This window comes from Lissotriton vulgaris, unplaced genomic scaffold (genome assembly GCF_964263255.1).
Source record: "Lissotriton vulgaris unplaced genomic scaffold, aLisVul1.2 SCAFFOLD_3336, whole genome shotgun sequence".
NCBI classification, from domain to species: Eukaryota; Metazoa; Chordata; class Amphibia; order Caudata; family Salamandridae; genus Lissotriton; species Lissotriton vulgaris.
In genome coordinates, this window is record NW_028252605.1 from 29,697 (window position 1) to 49,960 (window position 20,264).

Sequence of the window (20,264 nt, forward strand, 5' to 3'; positions counted from 1 at the left end):
ATTAAGTATAGTATTTCCTGATAGAAACGCTTATAGCAAGTTAGACACTATACCATGAATCTAAATCACCTCTTCCTTTCCTGCGAGCTGTAGGGTTTGTCACCAGTGATACCTCAGCGGTATGTCTGTGGTGTGCTGGCTCTTCACCTCCTGGGATACTTCTTTACGCTCGCTCTTCCTGACAGGCAATGCCCTGACTTGCTTTTGAACATGTTCAGGTAAAGTTCTGCACAATGCAAAAATGGCAAATATCAATTTGTGTTCCATTTTCAATGGCTATATGATAGGATATGTAGACCCGAGCAAACATTAAAGTGTGTGTCCAAGGGCAAAAACATGAGCTAACTGGTTTCGGATTTCTTTTGTAAATTATGAAATACGAAATGGTAGACAAATGAATGAATGAATGATATTTATTGTTGGTTACTGAAAACCATTACATAAAACCAAAAATACAAAAGTCATCACATTACGAAAGTTAAAATCAAGAAAATTTCAAACAAATCAAGTTGTATAGTTGCTCCAAGAATGCCAAGATGCCAAGGAAAAGGTTCATGAGCCGGCTAAAGACTCTTTAGTCCGACCAGTAGAAGACATCAGCATTGCCCGTGCTTGGAAGATAAATTTCCCAAAGGTGGCCATGTGCATTACCGTGGACAGGGAATAAAGGTGAAAGATCCCATCCTTTGCAGAGCGTAACCTAGACAAATGAGAAAATACATTTTCTTCTGTTTTCCAAATAGGAAACATTGAGACCGTGGAGCAAACAATGTCATGGTTTTTAGGTCGAGCTAGAGTTGCGCATGCGTAGTATGCGGTCTAGCTCGACAACTATTGTATTCAGTTTCTTGGGAATCTGAGACAGCGTTCGGCCACGCGCCTCTGCTGTCTCAGATTTGTCATGGTGGGCGCGCACGGCGCCGTGCACATCCCCTGCCCCCGATTCACAGCCTCTCTCAATCACACACAGTCACACTCACGCAAGCGCACTCACACATACACCCACGCAGGCACAATGCATCGGGACACACAGACACACATATACACACGCACAGCTAACAGACACACAGCCACACATATACATACACACGCACAGCTACACATGCGCACACACACAGTTACACCCACACACGCGCCCCACCCCCCCCCACTCACCGGGCTCTTCTTGCTTCCTCGCACCATTATGCATTTCCTGCTCTCTACCGAGAACGGCATCACTCCTGGAATCCCTTCTTTCTTCTCCTGGAATTCCTGCTTGCTTGTGGGCTCACTCTGCCTCCAAGGTGCCGCGCTCCGGACGACCTACGTCACCGCTACCCTGCTACAGAGGCGGGGAATCTGCCGGAACTTCGCAGGCTCCTGCCTATCGAAGTAGAGCCCGCCTCTCTCGCCTGCATTCCACGCCTCGGAGCTATATTTCTGACTGTCTTCTGGAAAGTACGTCACAAGACCGGCCTCACTATGTTCGAGGGAGAACGGGCAAATCAAACTGTGCCTCGCTTCTGCTCTTCATTTCTGTGGGGGGCAGCCGTAGTAGAAGCAGACTAGCACTGGGCTGCGCTTCTTCCGTCCTTGTCTAGTTACAGGCCAGAGACTCATCATTTCATCTGTGAAGAAATGCGGCGTCAGTAATTAGTAAGGGTAGGGGTTTAAGTGGGATGAAAACACTTCGGAGTCTCTCAAAAGGGCGTGGCTGATGTAATAAAGGCATGTCATAAAACACCTAAGCTACAACCCTGTGCTTAGCATAGAGCCCTCCCTCCCCTCCGTAATTCTGCAGCTCTGTCGTTACATCCAGACCTGCGTGCGCGCACGTCTCCTTCACTGGAGCCTCTGTGCAGTGCATGCAGTTCGGGGCTCACTGGCTGTAGGTGCCAGGGAGCAGCCCCCTATGGCACTGATGCCGACAGTAAGCTTTCACCTCGCAGCACTGCTCCAGGGCGTGTCTGTCACTGTGTGTTTCTGTGTACCCTCTGAGCACTGTGTGGTGTGTTAGTGCGTGGAGTTGTGAGTGTCTGTGTCCAAACAGATATCTGTGTGCAGATGAGTGTGTGTGTGTGTCTTTTGGAAACTGTAATTCTCAGTGACATTACACATGTGCTTTTATCAAGGTTTCAGCGTCAAGGAGTGTTTTTTATCTAGGTGTGTTTTTCGGCACGTGCCTATCAGATTGTAGGTGTGTAGATATGATTATGCGTGGATGCTGGTTTGGAAGTGGTACAGATGTGCTTGAGTGACAGACTGAACGTGTTGATGTGTGCATCTGATAATCTGTGTGAGCGTGTCTGTGTTAGTATACGGATGTGTTTGTGTGAGTGTGTCAGTATACTAATGTGTTTCCGTGAGCCTGTCTGTGTCCGTATACAGAAGTGATTGTGTGCGTGTCTCAGTATGTAGATGTGTTTGTGTGCGTTTGTCTGTATACAGATGTTTGTGGGCGTGTGTCTGTGTCCGTATACAGAAATGTTTGTGTGCGTGTCTCAGTATGTAGATGTGTTTGTGTGCGTTTGTCTGTATACAGATGTTTGTGGGCGTGTGTCTGTGTCCGTAAACAGAAGTGTTTGTGTGCGTTTCTCAGTATGTAGATGTGTTTGTGTGCGTTTGTCTGTATACAGATGTTTCTGGGCGTGTGTCTGTATCCGTATACAGGCAGCCTGCGGTGCTCCACGCGCCTCTCTACCTTGCATGTCACCCGGGGGCACAACAACAAAACTCGTAAACTCCACCTGCAAAACCGATCTAGATCTGTGCATAAGTGAGTTATGCCTCATTTTATTCCCACTTGTCGTATTTGACAAGGGTGCTGTTGAATTTAAAAAAACTAATTTAGTGGGTTGTGTGGGTCCTTGTTAACGCACCCCTCCCTGCTCCATACGGAGTCTGCTGAGGCAGTCTAATATTACAATGGCCTAGTAATCGACCAACCCTGTAAAGGGGACGATATGCAGGCTAGGGTTTCATGTAACACAAAGCATTCTGGTACTTGTAGTGCCCTAAAGAGTCTACCCCCAAGGTGCTTATGCTATACCGGGCCCAGACAGCCTCAAACCATGTTAGGCATTCGATTCTCTCCCCGCCCCCCCACCCTTCCCTAAAAAATTTAATTGGCACATACTTGAGACTGTAAACAAGTGTTTACTGGACCTTGCCAAGCTGTTAGTGTTGTACTCTATCTACTGTTGCGAATGTGTATTTAAGAAACGAAAAAAAAGTTGCCTTAATATAGTAGCCCAGTTGCTTGGAAACCGAAGGCCTGAAAGTAGCAAATTAAAAATTCTTACGCCTGCCGCCCCCCCTCACCGCCCAGCCTTTCAAGTAGATGTGGTCTGCAAAATGCCATCCCAGATGGGCGAGCAGCGCCAATGGTTATGCCAGTGATCGATGGTGTAAACAAAGTCATAGTGTAAGTGGAACACTTACCAACTATCAGGCCAGACCAAAACTACAGAATCCATGGTCTGTGACAGGGGCCAACCCGGGAGGGTGGTAGGATTCCTGAGCCCCCAATCCCGCAGTGGCGCACTGGGGGCTTTTGCACTAATTGCAGTGTTTGATCTGGAAGTGCATGAGCGCAAATGTTAAGGAGCAACATTGTAAAAAGAAGGGCATGAAAAACTTGGATATTATCAAATAGTAATGTTTTGCAAAATACATGTAGCCTTTCATCCGCATGTGCATCACGCTCGTTTCCACACTAGTTGGGCTCTGTTCCCACGTGTTATAAGGTCTGCTGTTTCCCCTGTTGCCATCACTCAGCGCAACCACAGCATCCACTCAGCGCAACCACAGCATCCACTCAGCGGAACCACAGCACCCACTCAGCGGAACCACAGCATCCACTCAGCGCAACCACAGCATCCACTCAGCGCAACCACAGCATCACTCAGCGCAACAACAACATCACTCAGCACCCCCACAGCATCACTGGCTCAAATATGTTCTCTCAATGTTTCAAGCTTTATTACAAATGTCACAAAAAGATGTTAATATTTCACTTCTGTTCTTTGATTTTCATCACAATAAAAAACACTGAACATATCTTCACAAAAGTTGTTTACAAAACTTTAAGCTATTGCCATTATAAATCACAATCACTTTTATTTAAGTATTAATTATTTAAAAAAATTAAAAGCCATTGTTATTTGTAATATCAAATATATCTAAGTCACGTAAATACAAAACATGTTGCATTACAAATGCTATAGGTGTCACATTTGCGAAAGTTATAACTATTGGCATTGGAAATGACAAAGCTATTAATTTAGCTATTTTCAAAAACAACACATAAATAAAAAAAATTGTCATTTACAATACTAATAGCTCAAACTTTCCTAAAACGAAACCTATTGCATTGCAAATGCTTGTTAAACTTGCCACTGTATCATTCTATCCCCAACACAAGCAGCAAAATATGAGAGCATCGGCGGTTTTCAATGTCATGAGTGCTTAGAGATTGGTCTTTTGCGGTAGCAGGGTACAGAGGGTAACTTACCCCAGAGAAAGGGGCCCTCCTCCTTTACCTAGGGATCTGTGGAGCAGCCGCTCTTCACCTCGAGCAGGACTGGGCGTCGCAGAGGGCAGCGGCGCGCGGACGGAAGGAGGGAGTTGCTGCTGATAGGGGAGGCAGCGCAGGGGGAGTGTTGAGGCCGTGGGGGTGGGCGCTGAGCGGCGGGCATGAGGGCTCGCCAGCAGAGGAGCTGTGCGAGGCAGCCGGTGCAGCGGGAGGCAGCCGGAGCGCGAGCGGGTGCTGCTCTGCTCGCAGCGGGGGGATTCCAGCCGGGACGAGAGGCGGAGGAGGGTTTAGAGAGTGTGCCGGGGCTGGCTGTACGCACGGGCGCGGGCCCCTTTTATAACGGAACCATGCAGACTGGCAAGTGGCTGGCTGGGCTGTTCTGCCACTTCTCCCTTCTGGTGAGCAGGAGTTGGGAAGTTTCGTTCCACCCCAAACAAGGTAAGAAGAGCGACGGAGCTTCCCCACCTTTCCCTCGCCTCCTACCTGCCCTGTTATCAGCGGTAAGGGGGCGCGCGAGGGGGTACCCGCCGGAGTAGGGGCGAGAGGGGGTGTTTCGAGGGGCGTGTGCCTGCCATTTTACGCTCGAGTAGCCGAGGTTAATTACAAGGCAGCAGCGCCAGCTTTCAAGGAATTCCTCAAGCCGCGGTTTGTGGGGCAGAGATGTCCCGGCACCCTGTAGTTCAGACTAGGTGTCAACATCAGTTTGCGAGATGAAGCCAGTGATTTTTGCTCCAGGAAAATACCCGCATTTCGCTGAAGCAGTGGTTGGTGGCAAAGCGGATAAAATGCTCAGCACTGCACGAATGTCCAGCTAAGACTGGGCAGGTGGAGACCTGTCAAATAGATGCTACGTATACAGTTAAACCCCTCCTGCGTCACGCGCCTCGTGTTTTGTCTCCCTGTTAACTGTTCTATCATAGCAATGTAATCATTTCACGGGGGCAAAATAGGCAATGTCACAGATTGGGAGTTAATATGCTTCAACACTGGGTAGCTCTTCATCAAGCGTACGAGTCCCAAAATGGGCCTGTTGTAGGCGCTTAATTTGTGAGTTGGTCTGAGTGATTTCCGTATTAATTACATAGGACCATATTTGGATTTTTATTAACATTGTGTTGCGGTGGAAATTATTTTTCTCTTGTTTTCTCCACCACTTCCCACACGGTTAAAAAAAGAGGATTCATTTAGATTATTTAAATCTATGTGTAAGCCTATGCTCTGCATGTCTACCTTACTCTAAGTCAATTTGGCCACAAGACTTTCCTGTGGATTAAGGCCCCATCCGTAATGTAAACATTCTGTGTTATAATATTGTCACTCTCACGCAAGAAAGCAGCTACTATCACTGTTTTTGGCGCTCAGATGGTGTATTTACTTAAAGGAGCTTGAGTAAGTGCTTCTGTTTCCATTGTCAACCCCGTTCTTTTTGAATGATGCAGCTGTTTTTGATCTCTGCACACTGAAGTAGTGTTGTCAAGTTCCAGGTGTATGTGCTTTGACCTCTAAAACATGATACAATTGATTAAACACGAACAGGCATATTTAACTTTCCAGGGGGGGCACAGATTTGACTAACCTGCATGTCGTGAGGGGAACGGCTCCTCACCTCACCACAAACACCGTGAGGGGAAAGGCTGGACCCGCTACGCCGTGAGGGCAACGGTGGTAGTTCCGCACAGCGAACTACACATCCCAGCAGCCCTGGGGGCGGCGCACATTACTCACGCCAGCAGCGCGCCCGGAGGCGCTTGAAGAAGCCAGAGTGCCTCTCGCACCGTGAGTCGCGTGCAGGAGCATCGCAGGAGAAGCTCGGGACAAGGGCGGGACAGTCTGTGGCAGTCCGGGGCAGGACGAGGCTGGGCTGGGCCACAGGCCCTGGTTATTGCCTCCGAGGATACCTATACCTATAAAGTGAGATACTTGAAGAATACCCTATTACTATTATTGGACTTGTAAGCCATAGGAACTCAAAGTGATATAAACTTTATATTTTATTGAACTTTCCAATTTATGATAGCTTTAGCACTTTTTAATTCAATTTAATTCAAATATACAAGGATCTGTCGCTAGTGCCAACAATGTCTAAACAAAAAGCTGCAAAAACCCCACCAGTGTCAGCCACGCTGGATAACTACTAAGTGAAAGTGGTCAACAAAATGAATAATGAGCGGTGATTATCATTAGGCCGGGGGGCTCCTCCTGCTATATCCCCTGCACCATCTACCCCATTGCCCGTAGTGGCATTAGACGATAGTTGTGGACCTGGGAACCCTGATATTCCATCAACTGAAGTGCCAGCTCAGTTAATGTCCAATCAGGATACACTGGATACATCTTGTGATACTCCAGTACTGCGTTCCCCGGCCCCTAGAGCAATGAGGGTGTGTAGGAAATAACAAATTAAAAGTGGGGGAAATCATAATAAAAAAAGAGTAGAAACACCATCCAAAAGTACCATAGGTGACGAGGAGCTAATGGATAAGAAAGGCACAGTTAAAATGAATTCTGAGCAATTTGATCGCCTAGTCAGTATTATGGATGCGAAGATAGAAAAGATCATTAAACCCCTAGTGGCTAAACTTGACCAGATCTCTGCAGAAGTATTAAGACTAGGAGGCCTTTTGGATACCCACATAAACCTGGCGGGAAGATTGGGGGCTGCCGAGAAGGGTCCTGTAGTTAACAAAGACATCCTAAAGACACCCAATGGGGGGTTAAGTATAATTGAAGTAGCTGCGACTGACCCCCTGCCAATAGTATGTCAAAAAACGCAGGCAATAGCAGTACCAGATGGCATGGCGGGCCGATAGAAGTTAAGAAAAGTCGTTTTATTAACCTTCCCCCCCGACTGTGCACCTTATGTGGTCGTTTTAACTAATGTACCACCCTTTGAACACTCGGCCCAGTCTCAACAGGAATCACATGAATCTTTTAAAAATAAAACAGTTTCCTGGCTGCATAAGCAATGTGGGTTCCCAATCACGTATTCTGACCAAATATTAACTACTCGAAGGGTAAATTGGATTGGTAATTCTAGAAAGAACTGTATGGGTGTTTGTGTTATTGTTAATTTTAGATACCCCCAACATGTTGCAACTGTCCTGTTAAGAGCATCCTCTCTACCGCATGATGAGAATGGCTTCTTTTACAGTCACCTTATTCAAATCAAATCAAATCAAAATTATCTTTATTCAGTTTTCGAAGAAAGCCATAAAAGAACATTTTAAAAAGACATTATCAGTTAAAATAGAATAAAAATATTTTTAAAAGTTAATATATACACAGATAAATGTATTGCTCAAGGTACAGTAATTACACACTATTAAGATTAGAAAGATGATTAATACAACATATTAAAAAGTAGGCAATCGATTTTGCGTATAGTTCATGTTCCAGCAATTGCAGTGCCAGTAGTGCTGGGCGACATCTTCTGAAACCCATGATCTCTAATATTGGAATTATCCAGCGACTACGGGGTGCAACAAAAAATGTACAAAACAGTACTGTGTGGATATTGCTTTGGTTAAAAACACAATCACAAGGGCAGAGTGGAAGGCTTGTCGACCAATCATTTTGGGTGGGAAAGAGACAAGCCTGAAAAAAATACCCAGTCTAAATGTAGTCAATAGAAACTTCTCAAAATGACTAAGGTCTGATTTTAAATAGGGCTCTAAGCAAAAAGTGGTTTGGATAGACAGTAAGTGTAGTGCAGATTTTTTTTCCAACTTCTTTGGCCAATCTAAGGTCTCTCAAGTGTAACAAACATGAGTTTTTAAGATCTTTCTTTGAAATTTTGGAGATCGTTGTCGGCTCGGTATAGCACCCTGGAGAGCCCAGATCGCTAAAGAAAGATTTTACATACTCCAGCCACCTTATTTTATAGGATTTATCTAGTGACATACATTCCTTTATGAGGGCTCTGGTTAGATGGCAATGATCGTTCGTCCAGATGCGCCTCCACATCATTATAGGCTGGATCTTTATCAAGTCCGATATATAGTTGATGCCTAGTTTTAGGTGGCACCCATATGTGGTTGTGCTTCTGGGGACTAAAAGGAGATAGCACAGAAAGGAGTTCTCAACTTTCTGGATTACATCTACATTTGAGTATCCCCACAAACCCGCACCGTAGCTTGCAACACTAGTGCATTTGGCCTGGAATATTTTTTACATTTCCTTGGGCGATCTCTTCCCAAGTTTTTGAGCAAAGGATGTTAGCGATGCTGTGGCCCTTAAAAAGGATAATTTCCTCGCATCAATGGTTTTTGACTATGCTACTTTACTATCTTTCAGGATCCCTAGGTATGGATATATGAGACAGGGAGGCCGAGCTTTATCGTATAAAGGCCCCATCCTCTGGAACTCCCTGCCCCTCACCCTCAGGCTAAACTCCAATCAGACTGCATTTAGGAAATGCCTAAAGACCCATCTGTATCTGACCTGGTAATTTCCCACCATTCCTGCCTGATTGTCTTTATGCTAACCAGCTTGTGGTAAGAACGCAAGCGCGGAGATACCCCTTCGGGGGTCGAATTCCTGCGCTATACAAGACACAAAATAAATAAATAAATGAGGAAGTTGTGTCTAAGACAGAGTTATTAATGTAAATGCCCTTTTTAAAATTATTTTTGTTTGTCCCACTGTCATGGTGAAAGTTTTCTTTATGTTTACATTTAAGTTCAAGGAGAACATATATTTGCAGTATCAGTCCACCGAGTGCTGTAGTTGGATTGGGGTTCTTGCTAAAATAACAGCGTCGTCGGCGTAAAGCAACGCTAAACCGATATCAGACCCTAAGTTCCCTGGATTCAAATGATTGACCTACCCAGGTCTGTCGTTCTCCCTTGTGTGTGACTTCAAACAGCCAGGTGATCGAATTAAGTCGAAAGTATATAGACGCTGAGCTATTCCTGACGGCTGATTCAAATTTGGTTAATGATAACGGGGACATATTGAGTGGAAACCCCATTGTGGCAGATGGCCTGAGTGAAATTATTAACCCGGTTGGTAGTAGAACAAGTGGTTCTAAAGGTATAACAATTGTTAGCTGGAACATTGCCGGATTGAAATCCAAGGGGAATGTTCTGGGTTGGAAGAACTTTATTGATAACAATGACATTCTTTGCCTCCAGGAAACTTGGTGTAGGGAAGATGTTAATTACAATGGGTTTGTATCTTATAATCTGTTGGCGCAAGGTTCTAATTCAGGGAGAGCTAAAGGTGGCCTTCTGATATTAGTTTCAATTAAGCGGCCAATTAATGTAAAAAGGTATTTGACTGTGGGAACACGTGCAGATTCTATGGCTCCAGGAGGACCAAGGTCGCAATATTTTACTATTAAACTATTACAATAATAGTGGGAGAAAGCTGAAGAATTAATAAGTTCTATTGTTAAAGAAATCCTGATAGATATCACCCTTATCCTTGATAATAGTATGATTTTGAACAGGTTTTATCTGCTTTTAACGGTATTAACAAATCTATTGATGCCAGGTTCACCAGAACTAAAAATGTACAGCGTAGAAATGGACCAGGTTGGTTTGATCATACGTGTACTACCCTATTAACTGACTTAAAACATGCACTTGCCAAAAAGCCTAGGGATTCCAATCTAATAATTGCATTAAGATTGGAGTATAAGCAAGCTTGGAAAAAGAAGGAGGAAGGGTGAGTTGCAGCAGCAAGCTTGGGACTCTCTCAACCAAAGCCGCTGAGTTATCTAATAATACACTATTTTGGGATACTATAAACTCCCCTTTCCTTAAAGAGGAAAATATACCAGAATTAACCGCCAATGTCCCTGGTGATGGATGGGTCTCACATTTCTCCGAAATCTTTAACTCTGATAGCTGTGCAGACACCGACCCTAGGCGGTGGGCTGTTTTACAACTGGATATTACTATCAGTGCGGTTGAGCTTGGCATACGGTTAAGTAAGGGGCGAAAAGCCCAGGGACCTGACGGGGTACCTATCGATGTTTATAAAGCAGCACCAGAGATGTGGAGCCCCCTCCTTACTATTGTATTTAATGCAGCAGTATGTACTGAGGCCCCAGAAACCTGGGGGGAATCGATCATAATCCCGATACACAAGAAGGGAAGTAGGTCCGATGTAAAACATTATCGTCCCATTTCCCTCCTAGACTCTTCAGTTAAGATCATGAGTAGAGTGATGCTGGTTAGACTTGAAGAATGGGTGGAAAAAGAGGACATTTTGGCCGACAGCCAGTACGGTTTCAGGAAGGGCTGGGGTACACTCGATCAGTGAATAAACCTTGATTTACTGATTTGTAAATACACTGAAGCTAAATATGGCTCTTTATATCTCTATTTCGCAGATCTAAGTAGCGCCTTTGATATGGTTGACCACACTTTATTATGGCCAACCTTGTTACAGCTAGGAGCGCCAGAGGGTATCATCTTTTTCCTTGCCAGGCTGTACGAAAAGTTACAAACATGTGTGCGCTACGGCACTAAAGGCGAATGTACCCCTAAATTCAGTGTCAAACGAGGGATTAGATAAGGCTGTGTACTGGCCCCCCTACTTTTTATATTATTTATTAATGAAATAGACGCAATTTTAAAAAATGTAAATGCTGATGCCCCCAGATCAAGGGTGTTTCCGTGCGGTGTTATTATATGCAGACGACGCCGTACTGCTCTCAAGAACCCCCCTTGGACTACAGAGTTTGATTGACAGATTTTCTATCTTTATCAAAGATAGAAAGCTGATCATCAACAAAGGAAAACACACACCATGACTTGCGGGGTAAAAAGCAAATTTTCTAATGCCTTTTTTATTGATTGTGAAAAGGTGCAACAAGTAGATACATTTTGGTATCTTGGTATAACCTTCTCAAAAGATAGAAAGTGGAACAATGAGTTTAATAATATCCGCAATAAAATGGCTAAAAACGCCCACGGTGTTTTTAGATTAGCGGCAAAAGTTGGGGACAGAGGTACCAGAGATATGCTCCATATTTATTAAGCAAGATGTGTTACAACGGCATTATATGGGGCGGGTGTCTGGGGTCACAGATGTGACCACAACTTGCAGTTGGAGGAAAACTCCTTTTTAAAAAAGCTTTTATGCTTACCTCCTAGCGCCCCCACTGAGCTGATCCACCGGGAATTGGATATTAATTTCCTAATTGATCTGTTATCCTTAAGGCCACTTATGATTTGGCGTTCCATTTGGCTTCAGGATTAAAAGTCTTTTAATAGATCTATAATTGAGGATTGTTCATTATTGGATAAATGTCTAAAAATTCCCTGGTTGAAATATCTTGTGGACTGTTTCTCTGAAATATTTAACCTAAACGTTCTGATTAACCCAAGTACCACATCTCTGATACCCAAAGCAGAGCTGAAAATCAAATTCCTAGCTTTCAGAGCAAGGAAGCGGGCATTAGCTAACGGATCTATGTCCACTGTCATGTTTTACAGTAGATATAACATTACTGAAGGTTTCCCCTTTTATCTAGTTATGGTGACCAGGCCATCCCATAAGTTTGTGCTAACCAGACTGAGATTTGGAGTAGCACATCATCTAGTGGCACTACCAAATCTTAAAAGACACCCGACAGGGCCGTGTTTGTGTGATGGCGTATCCAAACAGAGCACTTGGCACTTTTTACTATTTTGTAAACTGTACACGAATTTCCGTATTGCCTATCTGAAACCTATGTTTGTTAAATATGATGTGCGTACAGTTAACTAGGCAATGAGTTTAATATTTAATTTGGAATCTGCCGATATCTGTTTTTATACTTCTACGTTTTTAAATCAGTCTATTAATGCCCGAAAAAGTATGGTATTTTAAGAATCATGTCTGTACTTTTTTTTTTCTTTTTTATGGTATTATCTTCATCTGAATCTTGTAAATATTTGTTATTTAATGTGTTTTATCCTTGTGCTTTTATGGTCATTTTATATGTACCGAATAAAGCTTCATGAATTGAATTGAATTGAACTTTCCAGTAAGGGCAACAAATGCAACAATACGATACAGAAAATACACCAATGGCAGGGAATTAAATTGTTGTCACCTGTGTACAGCAGTATCTATTATGTAGTTCACTAGGCTAAACAGGAAGAACCCCATGACTTAAGGCGTACATGTGTAGCCTAACTGCTGCAGCTTTAAACCTCCAAGTGGACTTGTCAAAATAAACCAGGACAGGACAGAAAACTACTTTTAAATATTGAATACATCATCCCTAAGTTGGCCTTGCAGCCTTCAAGGCAGGGTGTTTAGTGCTTAGTAATGGAACACATACATTCAAGTTTGGCATGTTCCTATAAGATCTATCCTTCAAAAGCTATTTTCATTAAATAGGTGCTATGACTTTTTATATGAGAAAAAACAACTAAAAGTACATCATTTAAAATGTTTATGTAGGTTTGTCATGATAAAAGGTACAGACTAGACCCAATGTTTTTAACATGAAATAAAAATCAAATTCAGTGGCGAAGTTGAATTTTTGATAATTGTTGAGGAAAAGTGACTTCCAGAAAGCTGTGCAGAAGCTCCAGTAGGCTAATTAGCATTAGCCTGCCTTGACTTCCCTTTCTGCCAGTGTTTCACTCCCCTATTAGGTATGAAACTGCTCTCAGAACAGGAACAATAGCCTAGACATTACATTTTGACAGGATGGCTTGGGTGTGAGGTATGCAATTCAGTTTATCTCAAGTAGGACCATTTGGGAGAGTCCAAGAACTTCATTAATGTGAAAGGGACCAGGGTTTGACCTGTCCATCCACACTTCAGTATAAAATGAGACCAGGGGAAGAGGAGCCTTTGATCCCATTGTACACTCCAGCATCCCAACTCCATTCTTGGTGGGAGAGAGGCTACAGGAGAAGGAGGCTTGTTCTATACCCATTTGGTGTGGAATAGTGGTAGGGGATTTCTCACTACACTGGCCACACCCCTGGGTGGACAACAAACTGCTGCCGTGGGAGAGAAACGTTGTTTCTTCTCGGTTTTCCCTGTCAATGGTGCATTTTGAAAGAGTTTCCACTAAGGCAAGCAGGATGTGTTGGAAAAATGGGGAATAGTTGCCCTTTAGAATGTTTTACCCATTATTTAGGTAGTGTCCAGGATTGATCCCCACCCATTGGCTAGTTTGCCTGAAAGACTTAACCTGTCCTCACTTGTATCTAGGACTGAGAAGTGGACACCAAGGATCAGTAGGCTGTCATTTAGTGTGGCTAAAGAGACACACCAAACCACAAGAGGCCTTTCTTGGAAGTGACCAGTTGGCCAGTTACAAGTTGACCCTAACTGGGCCCCGGTGGTGGCCTCTACTTTACTGGGAACTGGTCTATAAGGGCTATCTCTGAGGTCTCGGGAGCCTTAGGAGTGATTAAGAGAAGCTGTTCCGGAAAGAAGTAACTGAATAAAAAATATTTAAATCTTTAAAGGACAGGGACTAACCACCAGGACAATCAAACCAAGGTGTAAACTTGGCGGGCAAGAAAACTGGATTGGTCCTACTCGAAGAACTTGCTGCCTGAAAGAGGACTTCTGCAGACACCTGCGGCTAAGTTATCTGATTTCTCAACACCCTGCCTGGCATCAGAATCCCAAGTAGCCCACTGTGATTTTTGAGTTAGAAAAAAGAGATTACGTTCCAAGATAGCAACCTTGACTTGGAAAAGGCCATTCAGGTTTATAGCTGATGACATGACTTTTGCAGGCATGAAAGTTGCATTTTTCCTTCTTGGAGCATTCCCCACCAAAGCCAAAGGATTTAGCAGGGTCTTGTACAGTGAATATTCAACTTTGAGAGGACTTTGTTAGATACAGCCTTTAATCTTGCCGAGCTAGAGGATACATATTTACAGGATCAACTGACTGGGCAAAGCCTGGGTGTAGTCTCAACTTGTGCCTAGGGTCAATTCAACCACATCAATAGATCCTATACCGTTCCTTGGTGCTTTTTAACTTGAAACATTTCAAATCCATATCTCCCGTTCCCCTAATAGGATTTGAATAATATTGTGTCACTTTTTAAATTAATTTTAGAACAAGGTTGTGGGTTTTTTATTGTATTGTTATGACTTTCCAATTGTTTTGGTACTTTTAAATACTTTACACATTTTCTGTAAGTTTAGCCTGGCTGCTCTGTGTCACAGCTACCAGGTGGTTAAGCCCACATTTATTTAATTAACTTTGTGTTTGACCTGTTAGATTTGTGGCCGTATTACTTTTTGGAGAGCCGACATTCTTCCTCAACTAATAACCTGCTTTCTTACAAAAATGATCTTTGTGAACAGCACTTGTTAAAATATCATCCTCTTCCTTTCTCATTCTCTACCACTGCCCAAACTCAACCCAATTTATTTGAGTTTTTTTACGTTTAAACCATCTTGTCATGCCGCTACCAGTGTGTCTTTTGCTTTGTCACCCTAAGTGCCCCAAGTATGCCCAGACATGGGTCCCGCGCTCACCGCGCCACTGGATTCAAGCTATCCTGGCTGATGAGGGGTGAAACCCCCAAACCGGTTCTAGAATGCTTGTTTCTGGTCCAGGGAGGACCAGGCTTGGCAGTTCGGGCTGGACTGTTCCCATGAGGCACAGGGTCAAGACTGATTTGCATATGGCCAGGTCTAACCTGGGGTGGCCTGGTGAGCAAAGGAATGATGGATTTAACACAGAACTCTTGACTGGGGGTGAATGTTTTGATTTGTTCTGCATTCCGTCCGTCAATTGTGTGTCTTTTGCTTTCTCGCCCTGAGTGCGCTGGAAATGTTCAGACGTGGGTCGAGGGCTCACTGTGCCACTGGATTCAAGCTATCCTGGCTGAAGAGGGGTGAATAAAGTAAAGAGTATGAGAGAAGACCCCACAGGTTCCAGGGAACATGGTACTTTAGACACTACAAAGTCAAAAGGATATCCCTGGAAAGGTTTGTATGACGGAATACTAACACCCAACTTACAGTATTCCTATCTCTCTCACTCACAGCATGTACTCAATCTATTGCTCAAATCACTGGTCACGAACAAGATTATAACTTTTACAGTCTTTTTATTGAAGAGTATATTTAAAATTTCAGTATAGAGTCAATCGGATTCTACTGAAAACATTTAACATAAAAACATCTCATAATATAAAAGAAGATTATAATTAAAAAAAATAGTAAAATTACACTTGTACAACATATTAGAAAAAGAGAAAAAACATTCTATAAATCATCAGAGATAATCATACAGTCAATTACAAGTAAATAAACAAAAGAAACCCCTACTGTAAGTAGAGCACCTATTGTTGATACAGATTATCAGATTCAATGGCCTTTACATAGATTAATTCGGACTTCTATAGTATAACATCACTGTCAACAACCTAGCATGTAATTATATCGGTTAATAACATTGTTGTGTATATTGGCGCATACGTTTCTCCACCGGTATTAGTATATTGCTTCATTATGGCACTGGTTCCATCTTATATGACAGTGATGTTATACTATGGTGTCAATATACAAACATTAAGATGTATTGACTGATACTTTTTTAATATACAGAAAGGATACCGGTCTAACGAACCTGATGATCCCAAGCAAATTTATTTTGTCCTGATGAAGGTGTGACCACATCTGCGGGCTCAAACACCGAAACGCGTCAACGCATTTTTTTCCATAATAGAATTCAAATAAAGCCCAGGAGACTCTAGATATATTGCATTTTGAAATACTGGAAGTCCGAATGAATCTATGTAAAGGCCATTGAATCTGATAATCTCTTTTTCTAATATGTTGTACAAGTGTAATTTTACTATGTTTTTTTAAAAATAATCTTCTTTTATATTATGAGATGTTTTTATGTTAAATGTTTTCAGTAGAATCCGATTGACTCTATACTGAAATTTTAAATATACTCTTAATTAAAAAGACTGTAAACGTTATAATCTAGTTTGTGACCAGTGATTTGAGCAATAGATTGAGTACATGCTGTGAGTGAGTGAGATAGGAATACTGTAAGTTGGGTGTTAGTATTCTGTCATACAAACCTTTCCAGGGATATCCCTTTGACTTTGAAGAGGGATGAAACCCCGAATCCGGTCCTAGGATGCTTGTTTCCGGTCCAGGGAGGACCTGGATTGGCAGTTCGGGCTGGACTGTTCCCAAGAGGCACACGGTCAAGACTGATTTGTATACGACCAGGTCTAAACTGGGGTGGCATGGTGAGCAAAGGAATGATGGATTTAATCCAGATCTCTTGAATGGTGGTGAATGTTTTGATTTGTTCTGCATACCATCCATCAATTGAGTGTCTTTTGCTTTCTCACCCTGTAGTGCAGCACACAATAAACACTCCGTGCAGTGTGTTACAGTTTGGTGGTACAAAAACATAAGCAAGAAAACCCACCTCCAAGTTAAGCCTGAAAATAGAGTCAACGATATATACAGGGCATGGGAAAAAACTTTCAAAGCTTTATAAATATTCTCAAATATATTTTATTTATATTTTAAATGTCTTATCTTTTCAGTAAATTAAAATATGATAAATCAATCTGTGTAGGAAGGGTAAGGGTATTTTTTAAGGTTTAGGGTGGGTAACTATATTTGAGTGGCAAGTGTGTTTTTAGGGTGGGTAAGGGTATTTGGGTGGCAAGGGTATTTTTAGAGTGTAGGGTAGGTGAAGGTAATTGAGTGGCAGGGGTGTTTTTAGTGTTCTGGGCGAGTAGGAGTATTGGGTGGTGAGGGCATATTTAGGGTTTTGGAGTGGTTGAGTTTAGTTTAGGAGTTAGGGGATCAATAAGGTAAAAAAAATATATATATATGCATTAAAAGACTACAAGTTCCAGCATGCTGAGGGTGAATAGGCACACCTGAGAGGCCCTATTAGAGGGTGGTGAAGCATCAACATGCAGGGAAGGAGTGTCTTGAAATGTTGTTACTTGGTTGTCGTCAGGAGCCTGTGAACAAGGGCCTGGAGACCCGAACACTTCGAGCGGTGTAATCATTCACTTGTGAATGCCAGTTTATGCGCTGTGAATAAAGAGCTTGTGAAGGAGTAAACTGTTGAGGAGTGCATCCTCGTTTCTGGGCACACATGGAACCTGTATTGATGGCAGTCCTGCCGTGAGGATTGCAGCGCCACAAAATGAATAATGGAACTGCAGGGGCACAGAACTGGTCGCAGCCTCAAAGCGGCAACAGCAGTTGATCAATTTAACTGGTATTTTTCCATTTGGAGGCCCATCAGAGGGCTTTGAAATTAATGGTAATTTGGAGGAAAATGGATCACACAAACCAGAGGGTGTTAATATGCAATAAAAGACTGCAAGATCCAGCATGCTGAGGGTGAATAGACTCACCTGAGAGGCCCTATTAGAGGGCGGTGACAGCACCAACATGCTGGGAAGGAGTATCTTGAAATGTTGGTGCTTGGCAGAGACAGATATTTGACTGATAATTCAAGCCCAAGCTATATCTTTGTTCAACCCATTTATATAAGTTTTTGGATGAAAAGTCCAACATTTGGTTGTTGGTTTTCTATTTTTCAATGATGCTCCTATGCAGATCCTCCTAATATTCACCTCTTCTGGTGTAGTTTGGTTGTTAATTTTACACAACGGATGCTGGATGTGTGCTCAGTAACTTGTCTTTATGCTTTTCTGTTAGACATATAACAAAAATAATAGGCAACGCAAACAACCGTTGTGGGCTTGGGTATCAAAGTTAGAAGGTAAAGATGCCTACAAGGGTTTCATTAGAAAACTGTGCTTCAAGATAACGTTGTCATAGATATAGTGACATCTAATTACACCTATTACTGAGAATTAAAAAAAGAACCAATAAGAAAATCAATTTCAAAACCCAGGTGTATCAAAAAATGATTGATTTTATATTGCAAACACAAATTGAGGTACAGAAATAACATCAAACAAATCCTAACATACACTGACAACAGGTTCTCGATGTACAAAGACCATCTCCAATCAACAAGGCAATGAGTCTGTCCTATACATAGGATTCAGAACTCAAACCAAGTCAATTAACAAAAACTAAAGAAGAAGAATGGGTTAGACGTTGACGTCAGTGAGACAATATTCAGGACAAAAGATGGATCATATGATAATTCTTGACCCCTTGATAAAATAATTCCAGAGACAAACTCAAATTTTCAGGGGAGAGATCTTTGGTTTCTTAATTTGAAATTGGAGAATCCAATTTTTGGGGATGTTCGACTATGACCGTACCTTCATGCTTAGAAAGTGCTATTTGATTTGCATATTTGCTTAAATCAATAAACACAAGATCTCACTCACTGGACCTACAGAAGGACTCTCAGAGGACTGCCTGCTGCCGCTGCCCGCTGAATACTTCAGAAGACTGCTTTACTGCACCTAAAAGGACTGCTTGCTACCTGAAGCCTGCCTTGAACCCTCACAGGCCAGTCTTGCCGCTTGAGCCCTGTTCCAATTCTTGAACCTAGGACTACCAAATTGATAGCAAGGCCTAGTTGGCTGACCTCCTGATTAGGCTCCAACCATCTTGAACCTGCACCTGGACTAAGCCTGAGTAAGCCATAACCCCCAAGTGGTCCCCTCAAGGCCCGGACCATTGGTTGGTGGTGGCACAGATAGCCAATATCCAAAACTTGGAATTCATAATATTTTTGGTTAAAAACTGCTTTCAGACTTATACTGCTGAAGATTTTTGACTTTGCAAAAAAGAGACTAAAGACGAATATGGAAATCATCACTGCAACTTCTTCCAGCGGCTCCCCAACAATGCCTGCTCTTCGGGCCCCGCCTGTATCCTTGCCCCACTGAACTTCTAACTTCTCAACACATCTTTGTTGAATTTTCTTCTAAGTTTGAATGTAAGCGCCGGCGTACTTAATGCACTTCTTGTATCCAACTCGTGATCCATCCCCATATATTTTTTATTTTGACCCGGTCTCTCGCGACTCGATGTCCGCAGTTGGTGCTTTGATGTTTTGGATGATAGTTTTTTCCTTAAACTTTAAATATTCATAACTCCAGTTCTACTGATTGGATGTTTGTTGTTTTGGTGTCAAACAATTTATTAATATGTACTCTATTTTTCTAAATTGTGTCAGGTGGTGTGCCAGATGTTGTGTTTTCACTTTATTACTGTTTGTGTGCTTTATAAACACTTTTTATGTATTGCTTCTAAATTAAGCCTGACTCCTTTTGTGCCAAGCTACCAGGGGCTTAAGCACAGGTTCATTTAGTGACTTTAGCGGTTCATCCTGACAGAGATTATGGCTGTTCCTTTTGCAGGGTTAACACCCCACTCAACCAACAGCTCAATTTCTCACATTTACTTATTGTTAATCCAGTTTACCTGTGACCGCATAGGCACACAATTGTGCAAGCTACACGGTCACTGCCACAGTTCAGAAATACTCTTTATTCCCAGGGTCTTCCTAGGCCTAAGTATGTAGTTCTACAAGGTTTAATATTTTTTCACACCCACTGTACTCACAAAAGTGGTGTCTTACCACTGGTGGTAGCCCCCAGAGTATTGGGGCCAATTTTGAAAAGGGGTGGTCTCAGTCACACATGCATGATGTGGTCTCTGATATGCTTCCTGCAGCTGAATGCGAAAAGTAGACTATCCTATTTGATTTTAGTTGTATTGAGGGCACAGTTATTTGTGTTTATCCCTGTGCATTATCCATTTGATAGTAGGCCAAATGCAGTTTACCTAGGTGAGTTTCTCACCCCTTAATTTTGGATGGCTCTCCAGGAGGGTGTCCCTGTTACCAT

At 42.7% G+C, this 20,264-nt stretch overlaps 1 protein-coding gene across 1 annotated transcript in view; it reads left to right on the plus strand.

Annotated features, from left to right (window-relative positions):
• Positions 1-4,705: 4,705 nt before the first annotated feature.
• The window catches only part of LOC147662098 (A disintegrin and metalloproteinase with thrombospondin motifs 20-like), a gene marked incomplete at its 3' end in the record, with an annotated part of 123,504 nt that continues 107,945 nt past the window's right edge, over positions 4,706-20,264 (plus strand). Inside the window, exon 1 of the mRNA XM_086951113.1 lies at positions 4,706-4,951. Coding sequence (XP_086807239.1) covers positions 4,861-4,951 — 91 coding nt within the window. The remainder of the gene's footprint in view (positions 4,952-20,264) is intronic.